This window comes from Amborella trichopoda, chromosome 4 (genome assembly GCF_054954075.1).
Source record: "Amborella trichopoda isolate Santa Cruz 75 chromosome 4, AtrichopodaSantaCruz75HAP2 v2.0, whole genome shotgun sequence".
Classification (NCBI taxonomy): Eukaryota; Viridiplantae; Streptophyta; class Magnoliopsida; order Amborellales; family Amborellaceae; genus Amborella; species Amborella trichopoda.
This window is the reverse complement of record NC_142339.1, coordinates 40,624,105-40,648,041: the sequence shown is the minus strand read 5'-3', so window position 1 is coordinate 40,648,041 and position 23,937 is coordinate 40,624,105. Positions and strand designations below refer to the sequence as shown.

Here is a 23,937-nt window from a genome sequence, read left to right as displayed (position 1 = left end):
ATGATCAATGATAAAATTACCCACATAAAATGTCACGGCACTGGTAACCCACAAAAGATCGTTACAATCAAGAAAGCACTCAATGCACAGCATTCATATGGTATTAGGGTACTTGGCCGGAGCATCTACGATCCGTTTCCAATGACAAACAGCGGAGATAAACAGCAATTCCAGATGAAAGAAGTGCACACAGGTACAGTTAATCTCTGCCATACATCATGCAGAACGAATAGTGGATGCCTCAGCGGTGTGCCAAAGAGATATGTATTATACACAGGCTGTGTATTGTAATACTTTGCCCCAATCACATGGACATACAAACCTCTTCCAAAGCAATGGATGCTGTTAGGCCTGAAGTCAGCATGGCCACAACTTCAGGATCAGGTCTTGTAACAGGAATGACGTGTTTGGCTGAAACCTACACTAGAATATAGCATTGTAGAAAGGGAAAAATATATTAACAAATACTACAAGCAAAATGGTCACTAGTCAAGCAGGAAAATTTTGATAAAGAATATGGAACACCCAAGAAAAGAAATGCAAATCTTATTAGATTTACAAAGAGGGAAAGACATGCCAGGCTGAACTCGGCATAACTTCCAAAGCTCATGGTTGCAACCGGGCTGCCAATTTTTAAGCCTTTGACAGATTCTCCAACGGCTGCAATAACACCCACAGCCTGCGGTAAGAAAGAGGTTAGCAGAAATCAGTTCACCAGAAACAATGGTTTTGACCAAAAGATAGAAAATAATTAAAATAAACCAGTTATAGATATTTATGAAGATTCATTTCCTTGTTTTAGCAGCTACATCGACAAATAGAACCACTGGTTAATTCAAAGTTTAATCAGAATTTGATTGTTTATTTACAAAGGAAGCACATACAAACCTTGAGCTACCAGTATCTCCATAAATAGTATTCTATCACCTGTTACTTTATCCACATTCAAACTACAATGAAGCAACTAAAAAATAAAGCCGCAAACAATGACGTAAAAGAAAGACTCACGTTACAATGATGACAACGAAAATAAATGAAGCATTAGAAGGTCAACACCACCTCAAAACCAGCATCAAAAGGGAGACGAGAAGCTATGCCTTTCTGATCACCACTGAAGTAACGACCAGAGCTGAAGTTCACCTGCAACTCATGATTTCATGTTAAACAAAATGAAAACACAAAGTCCAAAATTTTCAGGAAAGTGACTGGTAAACTATGTGCACCAACTCTTTACGGCACTATGGTAACTAATAGTCCATGCAGCAACCATCCAATGAAATGATGGTTGTGTTGGGAGAGACTAGGACCCACCAGAAGAGGGAATGACCCAAATGGTGGGTCCCACTCTCTCGCCATCACCATCAATCATTTTTTTGAAATGGTAATGTCCCCCAAGGGCTATAATTTTCCATTGTCAATTGGATTATAGTGTAGTTTCGCTGATGCAAAAGCATTGAAAAGTTAATGCTTGAATGATACAGATTAACAAAAGGAACTTACATCACTTGCATTGACACCTGCATATAAAATTTTTATGAGGACATGTTGATCATTGATAGGGAATTTCAAACTTGTTCTTACAACTGCAGTTGCTTTGCGGAAGTTATGACTAAGGGTGTGAACAACTCTACAAAATGAAAAAATTTATGTAAAAACATCAAATAACAAGTGAAACAGTTCCTCTTAACTCAAAGAAGATTAAGAGAGAAGCTACTTGTGGAGAAGCAAGCCTTAACAAAGCATTGTACAAATAATCTTAATCCATTCAAGAGCATCCATTTGCGGGTGAGAGATCAACTTCACAATCAATCAACAATGAAGTGTAAGCATACCAATCAGATTAAGATGATGTTATTGGTAAGAGGAGAAAATATACAACTGATCGACATAATACCGCAGTCCTTTCACAGTTCTTAATTTCTTATGCTTCAGGAGGAACATAAGAAAGATAACGAGACATTTTCAAATAGAAATGATTATACGTAGAGTGTCTACAACTCCAAACTGCACAGAAAATGAAGTAGGATATCTTAGGTCACAAACTTGTGCCTCTTTTATAAAGTAAAGGACTTCTAAGGATGTTCACCCTCAATCATTATATAGGAAAAGGACAAATTCCAGGGTAGAAGAATATAAAGATACAATTTCTAGTATTCCATTGATATGCAAGAAATGTGAGATTAAACAATGATTAAGTTATAACATGAATGATGGAAAACACATTAAACACATACGGTGTACTATAGTCCAGATGAAATATGCAATTATTGCTATATCATTGAAAGACGGCTCTGTAGATGGAAAACCCAGTACAAATTTAGCATTCATCTACATCATCTGCTCTTCCTACACATTAGTCAGAAGTTACCTATTGTCCATCTCTCAAGTGCCCCCTCCCCCAATGCAAATGGCAGTTGATTCTTTTCAGCAATCCACGTGAAAGCCATGGTATTTAACTGCCATTTGTATCTTTCTGTAGTTCTTTTTCAGCCATTCCATAATCACTGAGCCCTCTACTTTACCAAACTTTCATCTCAACCTTCAGGCCAAATTTCATAGAGAAATTTGTAACCATTCAAGAAAACACACAAGGAAGTTTGTTTCACTTGGCGCAGAAAGAGTGGCTTCCAGGTGGACAACGGTAAATCATAGATGATGGCAATATGGAAAGATATAACACATTACTCATAGCATATGGCTTACTCATTGCTTATGGCTTGTCTAAAGAGCCTGGAGTCAATTACAAGAACATTTTGACCCTATGTCAGAGATGAGTACCATTTGGTGTCCAAACTTATTTGCTTGGCCAAAGTGTTCAAAATTGTTTATTTACCAGCTATCTGGAGAATGTAATTACATGAAGATCCCAAAAGGAAGTTTATAGATAGCCTGCACACGGTCATCAGCTTGTATATCCGTCATCAGGGTGGCGTCTTCACACAGACATTATGGAATCAAAGAAGCTCGCAAAATTCAGATTAAGAAATTACGAGACAATGTCTTTAATGCAAATATAGTTCAATCTTTGTTAAAATTGCCGCTCAGGGAATCATCATCCTTTATATGCGGATTTTAACATCTCAACTGATGATCACACTAGTTACTTAATAATGAGAAGAAAATCCATCTACAGTTTCACATAAAAGACATGATATTACTTCACTAATTCCCTGGTATCGAGGTACATGGTGTCCTTGGGGATATCATCTCTCAGCATAGGTATATTGAAACCATGTCTCGTTTGCCCATCTCATGGACAGTAAAACACGGGTCAGAATACTAGAGTGTGCAGTTATCCTCCTAAATGGGGCCACTTGCTAAACACATACAACAAGTTGTCAGAAGCCATTAGCACCATATCATATGATAGCTCACCAAAATATGAAGGACAACTCCTTGTTAGTTTGACTTGATAGATTTAATGTTAATACTCTTTGTAGCTCATTGTATCTTGCCCATCCCATGGACAGTAAAACACAGGTCAGAATACTAGAGTGTGTAATTATCCTCCTAAATGGGGCCACTTGCTAAACACATACAACAAGTAGTCAGAAGCCATTAGCACCATATCATATGATAGCTCACCAAAATATGAAGGCCAACTCCTTGTTAGTTTTGACTTGATAGATTTAATGTTAATACTCTTTGTAGCTCATTGTATCTTTCCGTAAATTTGCTTCATCAGGATGAAATGTCTTAAGTCTTCTTCATTGCCTATATCCAACTTATAACATATTTATTGGAAGCTACATTTCAAAAGAGTCTAAAATCTTTATGGTCACCTAGATAAGCAAGAAACAAAGAATAATACACCAGTCAGTAAATGTATTGACCTCTATCTCACATAAAAGCAAGAGATCATTAGTCTTATTGCACAGTTAAATGATCTAGGAATTCCTGACATTGCAAAATATTCAAGAAAGAAAGGAGAGATGACATGCATGAGCAGAGAAGGACAATGGGTGAAAGAACAACGGAAATCCAAGACAAACTTAGATTTCAGACATCTTTATATTTACAAATATAGTTAAAAATGTAAAATTACAAATATGCCCATGACAATATCAATTATTACATATTGAACATAAAATAACTAAGACAAATATAAAATTCTATTTACACGTTTGCCCTTGCACATCACATTAGATCATCTCCCCTCAAGTTTACATCTATAACAATCATGGACAGCATGCCCTATAGAAGTCTATGTTTATGCTTAGTCGGCCCTCTGGTAAAAATATATGCCACTTGTTCATTGGTCCCCCTCTGGTAAAAATATATGCCACTTGTTCATTGGTCCCAACAAAATTTGGAACTAAGTATTTGTCTTCAATTTTCTCTCTCACAAAGTGTTGATCTATTTGAATGGGTTTTGTCTTTCCAAGAAGCACTAGATTCATGGAGATGACTATTGCACTTTGACGATTGCAGTATAGAACAATAGTACATAATTCATGACCAAGAATCATAACAAGACTCATTATAGATTAAATTTCAAATGTGACTACTGTTATTGCCTGTACTCAGCCTCTGTGCTTGACCTTGCTATTGACCTTTATTCCTTGCTACAACAGGATACCAGGTTGCTTCCCATTATCACACAATAACCTGTAATTGATCTTCTAGTACATGGGTCCCCAGCCCAGACTGCATCTGAAAAGGCTACAATATTTAAAGGATTTAAATCATTATCCTTAGTGTTATTTTTTGAAAGGTGTGGCTAAGTGGAATTCAAGGTATTAAATTCAAAAAAAAAAAAGTTCCACTATAATTTTTTGCAAGAGCTTTAAACTAACTTCCACTATAATTTTTAGTACAAGACAAGTTCTTGGAAATTCACAGAAAATAATACAACCTATGATCTTTATTTTTTACTGCCAAAACAATAGAAACTTATGCAAGAGCTTTAAACTTACTTCCACTATAATTTTTAGTACAAAACAAGTTCCTGAAAATTCACAGAAAATAGAAAATACTACTTAAAATTAATTAAAACTAATTGGAAGGCTTACTGGAAGATGCCTAGAGTTACCCTCACAGGTCTTAGTACACCCCACACGCGATTCCATGACTAGTGGCGCACTTACTCCTTTAGGTGTTGCTGAAAATTCTGAGAAAGGGAAGCTTTGTAGGGAATACTTATTTTTTTAGAATTTTATTGAACTAAAAAACAACTAGGGTTTATAGAATCCATATGTGATCAAACTAGGGCAAGGCAAGAGGATTTATTTCTCTCTTAGCTGGTTGTACATCTTTTCTTCTTCCAAAATCAACAAACCTTAGCTTTAGGGTCTTATATGATACACCTCATTTCTTTTATTTGGGTGGTGTGATATACCTAAAGAAGGAGAGAGGGTGGCATGACACCAATATGGAGGAGAGAGAGAAGCATGCCTCCCTATGGAGCAAAGAGAGGGGAGACGCATGACTTCTAATTTTGAGTGAGAGAGAGAACAAACTTGGCATGGAGAAGAGAAAGAGTAGGTGCATGAGAGAGAAAGATAATCTTCTTGTCTTATTTGAAAAAGATTCAAACAAAGTCTTTAAATAGAAAGAAATATATTTCTCAAATTGAATAGCTTTTCCTTAAGTATGCCTTATCTAATTTCCAGCTAAACCTTTTAGGATAATTTAAAAAATCTGTAGGGTGAGAGATTTAATCAAAGCCATCCTGATTTTGGGTGGAGAGATAGGAACCTTATCCCCTTAGAATTTGACCGAAATTCAACTCCTATTTAAATTTACAATCAACATTATCTAGATTTCCCATAATCAATGAAGATCTGAATTTTAAATAACTCCCACAAAAATAGAAAACCAAATCTTATTTAAACTCAAGCAATTTCCTATCATATATTTAACTAGTTTAAATTTCAAAGAATATCAAGAAAGTGGGGCATGCCTCCCCACTTACTAAAAGAAAGGCGTGCCCCTTATTCCCAAAAAAGTGGTGTGCCAATTTAAAAAAAAAAATTGCAACTAATTTTAAGAAAGTGGGGCGTGCCCCCTTTTCTCCCAAAAAGTGGACTGCCCATTTTTGGTTAAAAAAAAAAATAGGTCGTGGTCCCCCTATGGATGGAAAGTGGTCCCCACTCTAAAAACACACATACACACGTGGGGCTAGATCCTTGGTCCCACATGTGTTATTTTATGTCTGAAAATTTCAAAAATACCCTCTTGATGAAAATTACAGCAGGAAAACTATTTTAAATTTTTGAAAAAATATTTAAAAATCATAAAAATATTTCTAATACGAAAATAAAATATACTAAGGGTGGATTAGTACCAATGGGTCAAAATTAACAACAATAAGGGCACTCCACTCGCCTCAGAAGCCATGATCCAATATTGTTTTCTTATCCATTCCAACAAAGACTGATGCAGGAAGGAAAGGTGGTAAATTGAATCCACCGTTCTCCTGAATCTTAAACAAGTAAAATTAGCAAGAAGAGAGAAAGAACGTGGTTATAAATCAAGCCAAAAGAATAAGCCTTTCTTCTTTCATAAAATAAAATTTATTCCAAATAACATATCCCCCAAACTAAGACATCCAACCTTTTATAAGCCTATGAAACCCTAATTTAATTTGAGATTCAAGTAAATATTTAATACTTTAAAATACCCCTAAAACAATACCAAAATTCTAAAAATACCCATGTGAACAATAACGTGTGAACAGTACCATGAATAGTACTTGTGAATTGTAAATAAATAAAAAAAACCCTTGAAATCCTTAAAACCCTAGAAATAATCCTAAAACTAAACCTACAATATACATCGTTGAAATTAAATAAAAATACAAAATAAGAAGAATTTTGCCATCCATTATTCTCCCCTTATTGGAGAAAACTCGTCTTCGAGTTTTGAAGTGTGTTAAGATGAACTCAACATCAAAACCACCTTCTTTGACCTCCTTTTCCTTTGTCAGCTCAAATATCATTCGAGGTAAAAAAAGTTCCTCAAGAAATGGGTCCTGATATAGGTAATGAGGAATCCATGCAAATTTATCAAATTCATTTATTTATGAACTCCCATTGAAAATCATGTAAGATACTCCAAACTCAATTTTCTGGCCTTTGAAGGTTTTTTCAACATCTAGATGATCACTTTTTGAAATCAGGACCACAATTTGTAGAGTTTGAGTTCCACTGTGCTACTCTGATTCCAGCGCCCTCAGTCTCCTAAATGATTCAGATCTTCATCTTTTTCTTCATCAAAGATCAATTCACCCACGAAATCTAGATAGAGATTCGATCTCTTCTAAAATCTTGTTCATCATCTAAGTATGTATCGAAAATTGGTGACAGATCCCAATCTACAACCTACTGATTTTTGATACGACCTACACCAAGATCAACCTCGTTCTCTTTCAAATCATGTAGATCGATTAAATCCCATGACTTATTCTCCCGAACATGAGGCTCCCAACATGGAGCGCATGCATACAACGGGTGGTTGATTGAAGGCAGCTTCATCATTCCATTCCAACTCTAAGTCGAACTCTGATTCGTGCTATTCTCCATAAAAACCCTCATGATTTTGGATCTATCCCTATAGATTCCTCTTCGTTTAGGGCACGCTTTTGCTGGCACTGTTTTTACAGCAATAGTTTTGTAATCTTCTCTGTCAAGTTGTTGATTTCCTTGTACAGTCGGATCAGATTGGCATCCCTACAGCTAAGACCTCCATGATAAGCCATCGCAGTCCAGCCGTCCTCGAACCATGCTCTGATACCATTTGATGCAGGAAGGAAAGGTGAGAAATTGAATCCACCAGTCTCCTAAATCTTAAACAAGAAAAATTAGCAAGAAGAGATAAAGAACATGGTTGTATATCAAGCCAAGAGAAGAAGACTTTCTTCTTGTATAAAATAAAATTTATTCCACATAACATACCCCCAAACTATGACATCCAACCTTTTATAAGCCTATAAAACCCTAATTTAACTTGAGATTCAAGTAAATATTTAATACTCTAAAATACCCCTAAAACAATACCAAAATTTTAAAAATACCCATATGAACAATAATGCATGAACAGCAACACGTGAATAGTACCTGTGAACAATACCATGAATACTACTTGTGAATAGTAAAAATAAATAAAAACCCCAGAAATAAACCCTAAAATTAAAATTACAATTTACATCATTGAAATTGAAAAAAAATACAAAATAAAAGAATTTTCCCTCCATCAAAGACCCATGACCCATAGTCTCAAAACAGGGGCTCATGATTGGCTTGTCAAAGTTGGATAATAAACAGTGAGACCATGATCCAAGAATGTAGATTTCAGTTTTCCCCTTTAAGAACAAGTCTAATACTTGTCACCGCAGTGCAAAAGAGAGCTCTCTATGCACATGTACACGTGCCCCTCTATAGGGCTGCTTCCTGGTAATGCAGATGTCATGTATATATGCCGTACCGAAGTTTGTTGAGGCTTTGGTCCTTGTTCTCAAGCGTCTAGAACCTCACACAAGAAACCACACAGTTCTCCTAACCTATAAATCATCTTAGGCATCTCTCTGACCTCAACAAGAGACGGCCCAGTGCAAAACCTCCACATGGTCCTTATTAATCTAGAGAAAGATTATGATAAAGTTCCTCAATATTTGATTTGGTGTGTTGAAAAAGAAAATAGTCTCAAGACACTGTATTGACTTGGTGAAAGATATGTACTAGAGAGTGCTAACTAGTATACAAACAACTAGTGGAGAGACAAGCGAATTTTCAGCGACAATAGGTCTACATCAAGGGTCAGCATTGAGCCCATAACTCTATCTTAATTACAGATAGCTTAACTGGGCACCTACAAGATGAGATACTATTGTGCATATGAAAGAAGTGGCTATGTGAAACTCAAGGTATTAAATTCAAAAATTTTCTTTTACTTTTTATTCAATATACCTAAATTCCACTTACAAAGGCCATTAAATATTGTTGTAAATAAAAAATAATACCCTAGATAAAACCTAGGATATTTATTTTCACTGTCAAAAGAAATAGAAACTATCCAGGAGCTTTAAACAAACTTCCACTATATTTTTTTAGTAATATGTAAGTTCCAGAAAATTCACAAAAAATAAGAAATAATTCTGAAAATTAATTAAAGCTACTAGGAAGAGTTACGAGAAGATGCATGCAGTTACCCTCACATGTCTTGGTACACCCCACACCCGATTCCGTAACCGATGGCGAACTTTTACTCCTTTAAGTGCTCCTAGAAATTCGGAGATAGGAAAGTTATATAGGCAATACTTTTTTTTCTAGGGTTTTTAGAGAGCTCAATAATCAAATAGGGTTTATAGAAACCTTATGGGAATAAAATAGGCTGAACTTGTGACTTGATCTCTCTCTAGGTTGGTTGTCTCCCTTCTTTTCTCCGAAATACAGCAAGTCTTTCTTTTTAAAGATCCTCCTTTTCTTTCTTCTAATAGAAGCTACTCAAATAAGGAGAGAGAAAGAGAGAGAGTAGCATGATTCTCTTTAAGAGGAGAGAGGGTGGCATTGAGAATAGGAGAGAGAGAGGGTGGCGTAAGTGAGAATCTTATTCTATGTTTGAAAGAGGTTCAAACTAGGTCTTTAAATAGAAAGAAATCTATCTACCAATTTGAATAAGATTTCTTTAGGTATGCTTATCTAATTTCCAGCTAGACCTTTTTGGATAATTTAGGAATTTTTGTAGGGTGAGAGATTTAATCAGAGACATCTAACCTACAAATCAGCCATCATGATTTTGGGTGGAAAATATGAACCTTATCCTTTTAGATTTTAACCCATATCCAACTCTTAATTAAATTTAAAATATAACTAATCTTATTATTATCTAGATCTCCTATAATCTATAGGAAATCAAGAACAATCTATATTTTTAAACTACCACTAAAATAGGAAACCAAATCTCATTTAAAATCAAAAGATTTCCTATCCTTGAACTAATTTAAAGTTGGAACCAAAAATATGGGGTGTGCTCCCTTTTTTTTAGAAAAGTAGCGTGCCACTAATAATTTAAAATAAATTTTAAACAATTACAAGAAAGTGGGGTGTGCCCTCCACTTCCTAAACAAACGGCATGCCCCCTATTCGTAAAAAAAAAGGGTGTGCACTTTGTTTAAAAATAAATAGGGTGTGGCCCGCTATGGGGTACCACGTGGTCCCCACAAATAACAAAACACACACATGTGGGGCTGGATCCTTAGTCCCACATGTCTTATTTTAAGTTTTGAAAATTTTATAAATCCCTTTTTAATGAATATTACAACATAAATAATATTTTCAAATTTTAAAAAATATTTAAAAAACGTAAACACATTTCTAATACCAAAATAAAATATACTAGGAGTGAATTGGTACTAATGGGCCAAAAATAGTGAAAATAAGGGCACTCCACTCGCCCTAGAAATCATGATCCACTATTATTCTTTTATCCAACCCAACAAAGACTCAGGACCCACAGTTTCATTGCAAGGGGTCATGTTGGCTTGTCAAAGTTGGACAATAAACAGCGAGACCATGATCTTGGAATGTGGATTTCAGTCTCCTTTTTAATAGCAAGTCAAGAACTTGTCACCACAGTGCAATGGGGGACACAGTTTTGATCGATGAGACCCCAAACAACATCAACACAAAGTTAAAACTTTGGAGGAATGCTCTACAATCTAAAGGCTTTAAAATTAGCCGGACTAAGACAAAGTATATGGAATGCAATTTTAGTAATAATAGGAGTAGAGACGAAGAAGTAGAATGGTATAACTAAAATTAGCAGGACTAAGACCGATTCTTATCAAGATTGGCAATCCGAATAGGAAATCGTCAGGCTTTAGAACACAGGTATGACATAGCTGATCAATGGTCGATCATGATTAACCATTATAAAGAAGAATGCTTTATCCACATAACCAATTCTCATGATTCCATCAATTAGACCAAACAATATAAGAATTTACCAGCAACAATTAAAAAATTACATGCCCATAAACAAAAAGCATGTTTCCATGACTCAGTTCTTTGATAAGGTTCATAATTAGAGCAACATTAACTCCTAAAAGGGAACACTGGTAAACAAACATATGATAATGACTAGATATTACTTACATTTTCTCAAAACTGCGTGGAACTTCAATACTAGGAAAGATGTATGATGAGGTCCTCTTTGATTTCCAGGAATTCACTCTATACTTCCTTTCCTCCATATGTGTAGGCCAGTACTCCATGCCTCTGCGCTTTGTAATCCACAAACATGCTCCAGCCTTGGTCTCATCTTCGATGAGCTCAAAAGCACCTAGGCATATAATACAGCTTTGAAATGATAAGATAAAACCCCATTTCTCACAATAATCATATGGTTCATAATGTATTTAAGCAATCAATGTAAATCCAATCAGTCATGATGCTAATTTCTTTCCTACAAAAGGGTATAGGGCTTTACTCATGCAACAATTAATAGAAGGTAACAATTTGGACACATTATAGCCAATTTTTATAGGAACATTGTAATTTACAATGTTCATAATTTACAGAATTACAATTTTTAAAAAGAAACTTCCCAATGACCATTGAAAAGCACATTAATCACAGTAACACCTATTTCTAATATCAATAAAATTTTATTATCAATCAAAGATAAAAAACAACCCTAACAATTCAATGTAAGTATGAATTCCCTACCAGTTCAGGGACATTCTCCAAGAAAATCTGGGAATAGATCATTTTCTTTTTAGATACGTCTTAGAACATATAAATAGAGATGGGACAGTAATTAACATGTTGTACATTAAGCAAAGAGCTGAAACAGTATGCATGAACAGTATATATTTTAAGACATGAAGAAGCTTCAATGAAGCATAATGTCGGCTCAAGTGCATGAAAATAGTGATAATGAAACATACAAAATGCTGAAACCCTTACAATCCTAAGAGATGCTGGAGTTAAAAACCTCTTGCACGTATAATGTGTTTCGAGCAGGATCACTACCAAATTACAGGTCCCACATTTCCACCACAAACCTACACTTTTAGCATCTAATGATCTCACACATGTCGCACATATTGATGATTGCACTTGCAATACATCAAATATTGGCATTTCAAAAAAATTATTAAATGGAATCTATGTCATCCAGGTTGGACAATAAATTGTATAAGAGAATAACCAATCTGCTTCCGTAAGCAATCAGAGAAGGGAACTGCTACTTGCGCTCATGAAAAAAAAAAAAAAAAGCATGGAGGAAATATCACAAACACATGAAGGTTACATTAGACTTACATACATGGGTACAGACAGTAAAAGAATAATAAAAAATAGCAATAGACTATTACAACTTTCCTACAATTACAAATAAGTAGTGAACAATCCATAAAAATACAACAATTCTCTCTACACGTGGAACTGTTTCCCATGCATCCATCCATTCATATATACACATGCACCTGCAAATATGGAGATATTCACATATACATATATACATGTATGTTTATGTTTAGAAGTATAGTTCGCCAGCCAATTCACACTACGTCATATTATTTCAGAAACACAACAGTTCCGGTCCAAACTCAAACCACAAATTGCATAGAGTTCATTATAGGAAGAATGAGTACCTTCTACAACCATATTCATGGTCATAAAGCCACCTGTCAATTGAATAAATTTGGGATCCATCTTCTGAGCCAGCTCAGTTAGAACAAACTGCATTTGATACACTTGGTTAAGTTCTTCTCAGGATCTACTATAAATCAGGAGCAGAAAACGTAAGCAACAAATTTCAGTACTTCAAAAATCACAGACATAGGTTGGCTAGCCATCCTCAAATTCACAAACCAAGCAATATGACATTCTACAATATAAAGGTTATTTCTTAGGAATCGTAGAAATTTACAAAAGACACGCATTCTTAATACCAGAAGACCTGAAGATGATTTCCTATAGTGTTGAATTCAATAAATAAACAAAATCCATTATTACCTCAGGGCAAAGCACATTTACACGAATCCCTTGTCGTTTATAAGGAATAAGTGACCTTGTAAACATGACCACTCCACCTGTTGTAGATCAATCCATGAGGCCATAGACATTGTTAAAAGCATAAAATAATGAGCAACTTCAAATATAGGATGACTGACATGATTAATGGAAATATGTTAAGTTTACAATGAGATGCAAGACAATGTTTAAGCGACAGGACAAAAAGAATGCAAAAACACTGGTGTATAACAAGGACCTTTTGTGCCAGAATAAATTGGATCATGATGCATGGGATAGAGGCCAGAGGCTGATCCAATATTAATAATTACACCAGGATTGCCTTTGTCCTTCATAGCTTTAATCTGTACAATACAACGCTCTGTCATTTACAGGCCCCCCTTATGAAGCAATGGAAGAAAACACTAACTCCCATATTCCAACTGTCCAGATTAGCAAGGGAATAGATGTGATATAGTTAGAAAGCGATAAGACCATGAATTCTGCAATTGCACATAATAACTGATGATATATCAACTAAGCTAAGTTTTGCATTCTGAAATTTTCAATCATATATCCAATAACTGTTTAAACTAAAATTTATCAAAAACAAATTGATGTTTATGAATTCATGTAGCCCATCACAATTGAGCTTAAACCTACAACTCAATTGGAAAGTACCCATTGCAACAACGAGGTTGTTTATATGAACCCAGCATGGAACAAAAACCAAAAAAGATAGCCATACAAACATGTCAATGTGGCAAAAAGAAAGAAAAAAACTTATCCGTTCCAATCATCCAAATTGGTGTGAGCTGTCTTCTCATCTATAAATCTATATTTCAGTACTAAAACTCTGTGAACATGCAAGTCCCATATGAAAATAAAAACTTTAGGTCGATGACATATCCACAAACAATTTAATTTCCAAAATTACAGAACTTCAGTTGCTCATGTTAAGAAAAAGTAATGCAATAAGCTCCTTTGAAACTTCCAATAGGAATATCTTAGTGCATCACTGTTGTGATTTTCATATATGAAATGCATAACCATTGTTCATTTTAGACTATGAATATGTATAATGTATAAGGAGCAGTATTGTCATTATTATTTTTTATTTCATAATGTAATATCCCTGGATGTTGAGGGTACTTGTGCAATTGTACAAACCCACATCCAGTCATGTAATATTTGATCACATAATGAAGTACAACTGCAATGTAATGACTTGGGGATTCAGGCCACCCTCTCTTGCTCTTTCCCTTGTCTGTCTTTCTTCTTGATGGCAAACATCAAATTTTGGCGATCTCTGGGGCCTGTAATCATCAAGGTTAAGTCTTTCTCTTTTCCATTGAATTTTCTTTCTCTTTATTGCATCTTCCTCCATTCTTCCTTCTTTCTTTCCTAGCCTTCTTCATTAAACGTTCTTTCATTCGTTCTCCTTTTCTTTATTCACCTTCATCCAGTTCATATCAAATCTAGACCATAACCTCATTTTCTCTCTCAATATAAAATCAGCCCCTAATCTGAATGTCTGCCTCACTCAAAACCCTAACAGAAACTCATTCTCTCCAAATCTGAAATTTGTCTCCAAAAAAAAATCAATTAGATTTCTCTCTACCCTCCTCTCTCAAAACTCTGTCTTTCTCATCAACACCTAGCATATGTAAAAATCATATTAAAAACAAAAATAAAAAAAGGTAAAAGGGATCTCAGCCTCTCTAATCCAGTGCTCTCTCACAGAAAGTTTGCAGCTCGTATCTCCAATTCTAAGCTCTCTGGCGCAAAAGAAAAGTTGGGTTAAAAACCCTAGAGGGCTGCCCAACTTTCCTATTCTTTACTCATCGTTTAAGGTGTCTAAGTGTTTGAAGGGATGTGGGACTGTTTTGAATTTTTGGGGATTTAGCTTTATGTGAAGAGTTATAGTTGATGTTGTTTTGGACTTTTCAGGATTTAATTTTATGTGATGGGTTATATTGACATACAGAAATATTTCAATATATTTTAGAATTTAAGGGTTAATATTAGACTAAGTGGATAGATAGGATTCTGTAGGAACTGCTTGCATGTATTTTTGACACACCACACCCCCGTTTCGAATATAGAGGCCATGGAAGCAACTGCAGCTTTAAGTACCAAATGCACCCGAAAAAGCTGTGAAAGCACGGACGAGCCCCGTTCAAGACTCACCTAGGCTCAAAAATATTAAAGTACCCAGTGTTCCAAGGCCGGGGACTCACCCAATAAGAACCACGGCACACTGAGGCCTTTCCAGACCCGAACTACTGTGAAGAGCACAATACGGCCAGTATTTTGAAAAGCACTTGGATGACCCCGGATTGACATCAAAAGAAGTGTGAAGGTATCGTCCAAGAAGACACCCCCAAATCCCAATTCAATTAGATGTTGGAACTAAAAGAAACAAGAAGATCAACATAAGGGGACCGTACATTACATGTGTATGGGAATAGAGAGCGAAAATCACGAGAAACCCCTAAAATTTGATCAATGATGGTCTCCGGACTGTCAAGGATGGACGTGGGATGTCCCAGAACCCATATTCCCCGAATTTTGTCTCCATTGGACACCCGTATGCCCGACTTTCCAAAAATGGGCATATGACGTACTATTCCAACATGGCAGCCTAAGAACACTGCCAAAAATGGCAAATTTCTGCAACCATCTCCCAAATTGAGCAAACTTGATGGCATTCTATCTTCCAATTGTGTGATGTGGATCGGAGTGAAATTTGGATATGTTATGCTCCTAGCCAAGCACTTTCATTTGGCATAAGCCTCACTCGTGATGAACGGTCGGATCGAAAGAGATCTTAGAGAGAAGATCATAAGTTTTTATGTTATGCAAACACAGTCTATGCAACCTCTCCTCGCTTCTTCGGCCATAACCCGACATCCGACCATCATCTCGGACCCAAAATGGGCGCATTTCGATCGTGCCTCGAAGGCCTTCGAGATGGCACATAAAAGTCACGCTCAGGATCCAAATCGAGAGTCATTCGAGGCTTGCAAGTGGGCCAAACTTTTATGTGTTGCACAATTTTGGGTTTTTAACAACATCCAGCAGCCCTATCTCTGCCGATTGAAGGGATTTTTCTGCAGTTTTTGGTGCAAAACGATCGTAGCAGCCCCGTCTTTGATTTCCCGCTTAGCAAATCACCAATAAAACCCGGGATTTTGCATGGACCGATCGAGGAAGCTTGTGGAAAGTTGCATGTGTATCCCAAGACCCAAAACATATGAGAACTCTATCAAATCTCTAGGGTTTCATGCAAAATCTATATCAAAATGATCGTGGCGGCAATATTTCACCCATTCTGGTATCAGAAACCTCAAAAACAAGACCACATACCCATGTGGATCAGAAGGGGCCCTCTTTGAGGGACCTAGTTGTCATTTTTGGACATTGTCCATGTCCTTTTTAATCTTTTTTCTTTTACCCAAATTTCTTTATAATTTTTCCTTTTTTTCTTTTCCCCCAACCCAACCCATTCTTAAGCATCCACCCATGTTTAGGTGGAGACTCTATATATACCCACCCCCCGCACCCATGAGAGATCCTTTTTTGCATGCTTGAATTAGAGAGACTCTACTACCTTGTGAGAGGAGAGAGAAAACTTTTGCAAAAAGAGTGATCATACCCTTCTTCAAACTCTAAACACCCATTAACCCTAAAAACCCATTAATCAAACCCTTCCTCAAGCCAAACCCACCTTGGTTAAGTCTCTACACTTAACCAAGGGTTCCAAACGCTAACCCTAAGGTGGCGTTTGATAACTGTGTAATAGGGTGAAAGTGCCCGACTCTCTCCCTCAATTGCAGCTGCAGTAGCTTTAGACTATTCAAGAGTGAGGATCCTTGATATCAATGGTGGATTGGGCATCAAAACCCTAAATTGGGATGACCCAGTTGACTCAACAGTGCAGGCAATTGGGGCTTTACCCAAATTTCTCTTTGCAAGCTTTGAATCCTATTGAGAAAACTCAAATCTGATTCAGGTATTTGATAGAGAGAGTTTCAGGCCTTTTATCGACCTCAGTCACGAAGAGAAACAAGGGGTTGAGATTGGATCTGCAATTCCAGCTACAAAGCTCAATTGAGTTTCTTACCAGAGCCTCTTAATGGCTTCAGGCTCCTACAGTGGACGTTTCCGTTGTGTGGGTTCCATTAAATTATGGGATATAAGGTCTGGCTCCAAGGTTTTTGAGATCAAAGACAAGGAGGATTGTTTTGCTGATGTTACAGTGAATGATGGGATTTGGGGGCTTTTCAAAGTTGGGTTGGTTTCAGGTGAGGGGTTACATGACGAATTTGAGGAGATCGGGTTCTGGTGAGAGATGGGTTTCTTTGGGTGAAGGTTGCAAAGTTATGAGTGGAAATGTGAAGAGAGAAGGTGTGAATTGTAAGACTGTTGGGAATGGAAATGATGTGTTTTGCAGCAAGGTTGACAATGTGGAGGTGCGGTCTGAGGTGTTGATGGGTGGTAAAGACTAAAGAAGGAGAGATTGGTGTAGAGAGAGAGGGTGTTCAGAAAGAATGTGATGGGGAGGCGGGAGAAAGTGGGACTAAGTAGGATTACACATTTGGATTTTGGTGTGAATATAATGGTTTTGGCTAGAAAAGATGAGCAAGCAATTGAGGTCTGGCAAGGGTCAGGGACCAACTTTGGGAATTGGGGTTGGAATTAGGATGTTCATGTTATTAAGATGTACAATTTCATTATTCTATTACTTGTTATATTCACACTCTTTTGTATTGTGTATTTTGAACCTTTTCAAGTAAAGATTTACTCGGGGGTTCAGAGCTGTTGGATATGGGTTTGCTACTTGTAATTGAATGATACATGATCTCCTTCTTTAAGGTAGCGTTTCGCTTATTATATTAATGAAAATACATAATGAACAATATTACAGGTAGTTTCCAGCTTTCCCATTACCAAACAAGTGAAATTATCAGCACCACAATTTATCAAAGGATTTGTGTGTAGATAGAGGGGGAGTCAAATCTTGTTTAAATAGAAACAAGATCTATTTCCTATTTTGAATAGGATTTATTTAGGTATGCTTTATTCAATTTTCAGCTAGACCATTTAGGATAATTTAGGAAATTTGTGGGGTGGGGGGAGAGAGATTTTTAGGATAATTTAGGAAATTTGTGGGGGGAGAAAGATTTAATCAAAGTCATCCATCCCATAAATAAGTCATCATGATTTTGGGTGGAAAGATAAGAACCTTATCCCCTTAGATTTTGACCCAAGTCCAACTCTTATTTAAAATTGAAATATAAACTATCTAATCACAATCTAGATTTCTCACAATCAAGGATAATCTGAACTTTAAAGAAAAAAAGCTCCCATAAAATAGGAAACCAAATTTAATTTAAAGGGGAATGATATTATGTATTATAAATACACCATGCTGGGGTGTTATGGTAATTTTAAGCCGTCCATTCTGCCAAACAATAAAGATCTGTGAGCCTATTAAGTTGGGGGCAGATCTAGGTTTTTAAGGGGAATAATTTTTACTGTTTTGCCCTTACTCTCCTCCCTTGTGAATCTCCTTTTCTCTCTCATCCCTGTTTCTAGACACGCCCTCTCTCCACCCATAGCAAAACTCCCCTTTTCTCTCTCTTCCCCAACAACATACAAACAACAATGCAAAACCCACAAATCTCCTCCTCTCTCTCTTCTCCTTTCTAGCCACAAAGAGAGCATAGAAACCAGCAATGAAAACCCACAAAGAGCCAGAAACCAACAATGAAAACCCCTTATTATGGTGTCTTCAACTCACTTTGGGAGAGAAAATGTGGAGGAGAGAAGGGGATGTTGTTATTTATTGAAAAATGAAAGGAAATCCATGCCAACGTACGGTGGAAAAATATGTGGTTCTTTTTTGTGAAAGAAGGGGGAGAAAGGAGCTTGTGTTTCTAAAAATTTTAGGAAATAAAATAGTGAAGATTGGATTTTGAGAGGGCCATTTTGGTGGATGAATAGATTACCATTTTCTAAGCAATTCATTCTACTTGCTATTTTCTCTTAACGTCTTTTCTCTCTCTCTAAAAATCTATCAATAGAATGGACATGAGGGTTCGGCATATCTTTCATGATCTCTCTCCACAGATCAGCCCACCATCTCAGATGGATCAAGAGATGGCCATTGAAGAAGCAAGGAACCCATTATCAAGATTTTCAGGTGACCATATTCCAACCACTAATTCAAGCACAAGCAATGAAAATAGCCAGGAATCACCATTACTGTTGCACCATCTCCTAATTCTTTTAATGGAGATGGTGTGATTTTAAGGCCTGGATCTCACCACCATTTACAAAGTTTAGGGAGGGTTTGATGCAGCTTGAAGATGAAAAACGTGCAGTGCCTTGGATGTTCATCCTTGAAAGGTGCAGGAGAGAGAAAATAGGAAGGGTGGACAGAGAGAGCGAGGTCGTAGGGTGGAGAGAGTGTGAAAGGATAAAAATATATTTTTCTAAAACAAAGGGTAAAAAAACTCCAATACATTGTATTACTATGTATCTAAAACACATAAGATCATTGCGCTAATTTAAATTTTAAACAATCAACCAAAAAGTGGGGTGTGCCCCCCATTTCCTAAAAGAGTGGCGTGCCCCCCTTATTTCCTAAAAAGTGAAAAAGTGGCTTGGAGTTTTTTTTGTTTAAATAAATGGAGTGCCACCTTTTTAGAGGTGAAGTGCCCCCTTTATGCTTAAAAAGTGGTGTGCCACCCTTGGAGGTCATGTGGACCCCACATGGGTGGAACACACATGATGGGGCTAGATCCTTAGTCCCCACATGTGCTATATCAAGTTCTAAAATTTTCAGAAATACCTTTTTAATGCAATTTTAGCAGAAATAATATTCTAAAATTCTAAAAAATATTTAAAAATCAAAAAAACATTTCTTCCACTCGCCCCAGAAAACCATGATCCATTACTGTTTTCTTATCCAACCCAACAAAGACCCAATGACCCACAGTCTCGTTTCAGGGACTCGTGATTAGCTTATCAACGTTGGACAACAAACAATGGGATCATAGTCCTAGAATATGGATTTCAGTTCTCCCTTTAAGAGAAAGTCTTGCACTTGTCACTACAATACAAAAAGGGGCTCTCTCTATGGATATGTACAAGTGTCCCACTATATGAATATGTACAAGTGTCGCTCTATAGGGTTGCTTCCCGGTAATGCGATTGTCACATGTATATGCCATGTGGAAGTTTGCTGACGCTTTGGTCATTGCTCTCATAGGCCTACAACCGCACACAAGAGACCACACAGTTCTCCTGACCTAGAAACATCATCCTTAGGCATCTCTCCGACCTTAACAATGGATGACCCACTGCAAACCCTTCTCGATAGTGCCACATGCCCAAGGTTAAGGGTTTTAGACATGATCAGAGCCATAAATTGTCAAACCCTTGGTCCATCAACACACACATTCCCATTGAAGTGCATATTTTGCTATAAAATATCATATTTACAAGCTCTCTAGACCTTTAAAGGCCACAAAACCCAGCAGTGAGATTCAAATCAAGCTTGCAAGTAGCGAAGATATAGGTCTGGCTCCTCTCCCTTTGTGGTGTTTAGCTCACAAGGCTCACCCGATGAGAACTAGGGGTGTTCAGCTCACAAGGCACCCCGAGGTATTTGACTCACAAGGCTCACCCTTTGGGAGATATCTAAGAGACTAGGTCGCCGCCACATCCCTCTGTCCGACGAGCGTTGAAAGACTTTCCACAGCATCAAAAGCCAGGATCTATAAGGACTACCACCTGAGTACGTCCAAACCCTTTTCTTTAATTTCAAGGTAACCCCTCTTATCTTTGTACTTTGTTACCTCGAATAATATATACTTCGTTGGCTTTCCATTCACACCCGCACCACTTTGCTTTATCCTCACTTGCACAACACACACGAGCCACACGAGGTCAGGCATGCGGGCGACTTAAGGGGACAGCTGACCAGGAACTTCTATGGTTTTCTTTTGGATTTTTAAAGACTACTTTCAAGGAAAGAAAGGAGTACTTTTCATATTGAAAGATTACTATGAGAGAAAAACTCCCCTCTAGCTAGGGTTTTAGAGTTTGGAATTGAGGAAATTCAAACTTGAAGTTCTAGATCACCCAATCACACTGTCGCGAGGAACCATCATGCAGGACTTGTCGTTTCCTTCGATCTAGCTGCTGTTGTCCTTTTCCCAACGAGGATTTGGAGGTATTTATTGGATTTTAAGTTGAAAATTGAAGGATCTCTTTATTTAGAGAAATAGCTAAGTGCACATACTACTAGTTCTTGCATATTTTATTGTTTGTACTACTCTTGCCTATGATTCACATCCAAGTGGTATCAAAGCCAAGTTCATTCCTGGCAGTTGTTCATTTTCTTCTTTGGCAAAATCATTCTTCCAATTGATGGCTGCAAGAGGAACATGTGGAAATTGTGGCCAAAGGGGCAGGAAGTGGTGACTCTTGAGATGTTTCAAGGGATGCAAGAACATATCCGGTAACTTATACAGTTGGTTACACATGTGACAGTCACTGATCTTGAAAATATAAGTGATCGTGGCTCTAATTGTGTAATAAGGATAGTGAATAATTTTAATCAATTTGTCAAACGAGAAAATGATAGCTCCAGGGATGAGAGTAGTGCAGATTTGTAGGCAATAAAGGTCTTAGCATTATTGTATTTGATGGACAAAACTGTCATTTATATTTTGTTTAGCCCTTATTTCTCTTATTTCTCTAAACAAAGGCAATATTGTCCATAAGTTGTAATTAGGGTTATTATTTAATGTTATAAGAGGGGTAAAAGTCACAAGTGACCTCTAAGCCACTCACTTTCCCTCTCTATCTCTATCACATCTCTCTCTCTCCCTTCTTCTTCTTCTTCTTTCATCATCATTATTTTCTTTCTTCTCTTTCTATCTCTAGATCCTACCAAATTGTTTTCTTTTTTACTCTAATTTCAACTTGGTATTAGAGTCCAACAATCAATAAGGTTAGCATGATACTATAGCACGGTAATGTAGCATGGTACTATAACATGTTACTATAAGCATGAAACTATAGTAGGGGTCAATCTTCAAAAAGGAGTGCAGCAACTGTGTTTAGGGCTGACATCATCCTTTGGGTTAGATGATGTCATCATGCCCTAAAACCCTAATTTTTTTAACAGTATATGAGCCAATGAAGGTGAGTTTTTTTTTTAATGATTTTGGATGCCAATTAAGAATTTATTCAAAAACCTAGTTGTTGGATGGATTATGTATGCCCCAATAAAAGTACTGCTAGTGCTGTTTTTTTATGTTTTTTCTGGAAAAAAGTGAGTGTGAGCAGATCTGAGGGTGTAACCAGATCTGTAAAACATTTTATTTGAAGAGATCAAAGGGTGTAACTTGATCTCAGTTGTTGATTAAGATCTGATTGTGTAACTGGATCTTAACTACAGTAGAGAATGTCTCTACAGGTATCAAATATGAATTTATCTAGACCCCAAATCACCACAGTCAGGTTTGATAGAACCAACTATTTAGAATGGGTCAAGTCGGTTAAACTATTTTTTGATAGGAAGAAAAAACTAGGATATATTGATGGCCGTGTGGAAAACCTGACCCAAAGGATGCTAAATATGCAGATTGAGAGGCTGAAGATATGGCGATTATAAATTGGATATTATTTTTAATGCAACCTGATATGAGTCGATCCTTTATGAACTGCAATATCTCTAAGGAATAACGGGAGGCAATCGCTGTCCTATTTCCAAAAGAAAAATATTGCAAGGGCTTATGAATTGGAGCAGCAAATTAATGATTTTAAACATGGTGACATGTCACTGGGAGACTATTATGCTCTTGTACGTGGTCTTTGGGATAAATTAAGCCAACATCAGCCCATACAATGTTTTTCTAGTGCAAAGGAACAAAGAGAGAGACTGGAACAAAGGAAGATTTTTATCTTTTGAGGGAGTTAATGGACAATATGAAACAATTAGGGAAAATGTTCTTGGTAACGAGACTTTGCCATCACTTGGTATTGTTTTCTCCCTTCTTCAGCGTGCAGAAATTCAACGCAAGATAATGGCAGTGTCTATGATTGAAAGTAAAAGATCCACCCTATTCACAAGTTTTAGTGGTAATTGAGGTGGAGGACATTTTGAAGCCAAGGTGGTGAACGTGGCTGTAGAAACCCCACATCTGATGAGAAGGATAAATTAAAATGCGCCCATTGTGGAAGACTCGACACATAAGAGAAACATGTTGGGATCTGGTTAGACGCCCAAGGTCAAACTTTCCAAGGGTAAATTCAGCAAAAATCAATGAAAATTACTGCCCCAGTTACTCAAGGGCAGCAAGATACCATCTCCTTTGAACCTCAAGAATAGTTGGTGACTCGTCCTAAAAGATAGCTCCTAGATCCCAAGCAGCAGGCTTCCATTCGAGACCCTTCATCCTCCTTTATGTCTCACATTGCACAATCAGGTATATCTGCATCCGTGCATGCGCATCATATCATTGTAAATAGCTTTGAAACCCCTCTCATTATTGATTCTGGAGCAACATAACATATGACTCGTATGGCTGATTTTTTCTCCTCATATATCCCTTGTTCTAATTATGAATAAGTTAAAATAGCATATGGTTCTCTTATTCCAATCAAGGGAAAGGGAACCATACATGTTACTCCTTTTGTTAACTTGTCATCCACCTTGCATGTTCCCAATCGTTTTAGTAACCTCCTGTCAGTTAGTAATCTCACAAAGACCTTAGATTGTAGTGTAACCTTTTTCCCTTCTCACAGTGTATTCCAGGACTTGATGGGGGGAAGACATTTGGGGCATGGTCATGAAAATGGAGGTTTATACATTTTGGAGACTCCTGATCATGCCTTAACTAAAGCAGTTACATCTTCCATTGCTATTTAAGAAAGGGTGTATTTGGAGCACACCCAACTT

The 23,937-nt window shown here is 36.9% G+C and overlaps 1 protein-coding gene across 2 annotated transcripts in view; it reads right to left on the bottom strand.

Moving 5' to 3' along the window:
* Positions 1 to 23,937, bottom strand: part of LOC18425091 (ARP protein (REF)) — a 45,270-nt gene that overhangs the window by 9,312 nt on the left and 12,021 nt on the right. For both annotated transcript variants that reach the window (XR_016054490.1, XM_011630926.3), the window contains exons 4-11: positions 13,216 to 13,321; positions 12,960 to 13,036; positions 12,596 to 12,683; positions 11,094 to 11,280; positions 1,501 to 1,627; positions 1,060 to 1,140; positions 578 to 679; positions 323 to 418 (exon numbers count right to left, since the gene is read on the bottom strand). Coding sequence is in view for 1 of the 2 variants with exons in the window: in XM_011630926.3 (XP_011629228.3) it covers positions 323 to 418; positions 578 to 679; positions 1,060 to 1,140; positions 1,501 to 1,627; positions 11,094 to 11,280; positions 12,596 to 12,683; positions 12,960 to 13,036; positions 13,216 to 13,321 (864 nt within the window). In the remaining variant the exon portion in view is untranslated. The remainder of the gene's footprint in view (positions 1 to 322; positions 419 to 577; positions 680 to 1,059; positions 1,141 to 1,500; positions 1,628 to 11,093; positions 11,281 to 12,595; positions 12,684 to 12,959; positions 13,037 to 13,215; positions 13,322 to 23,937) is intronic.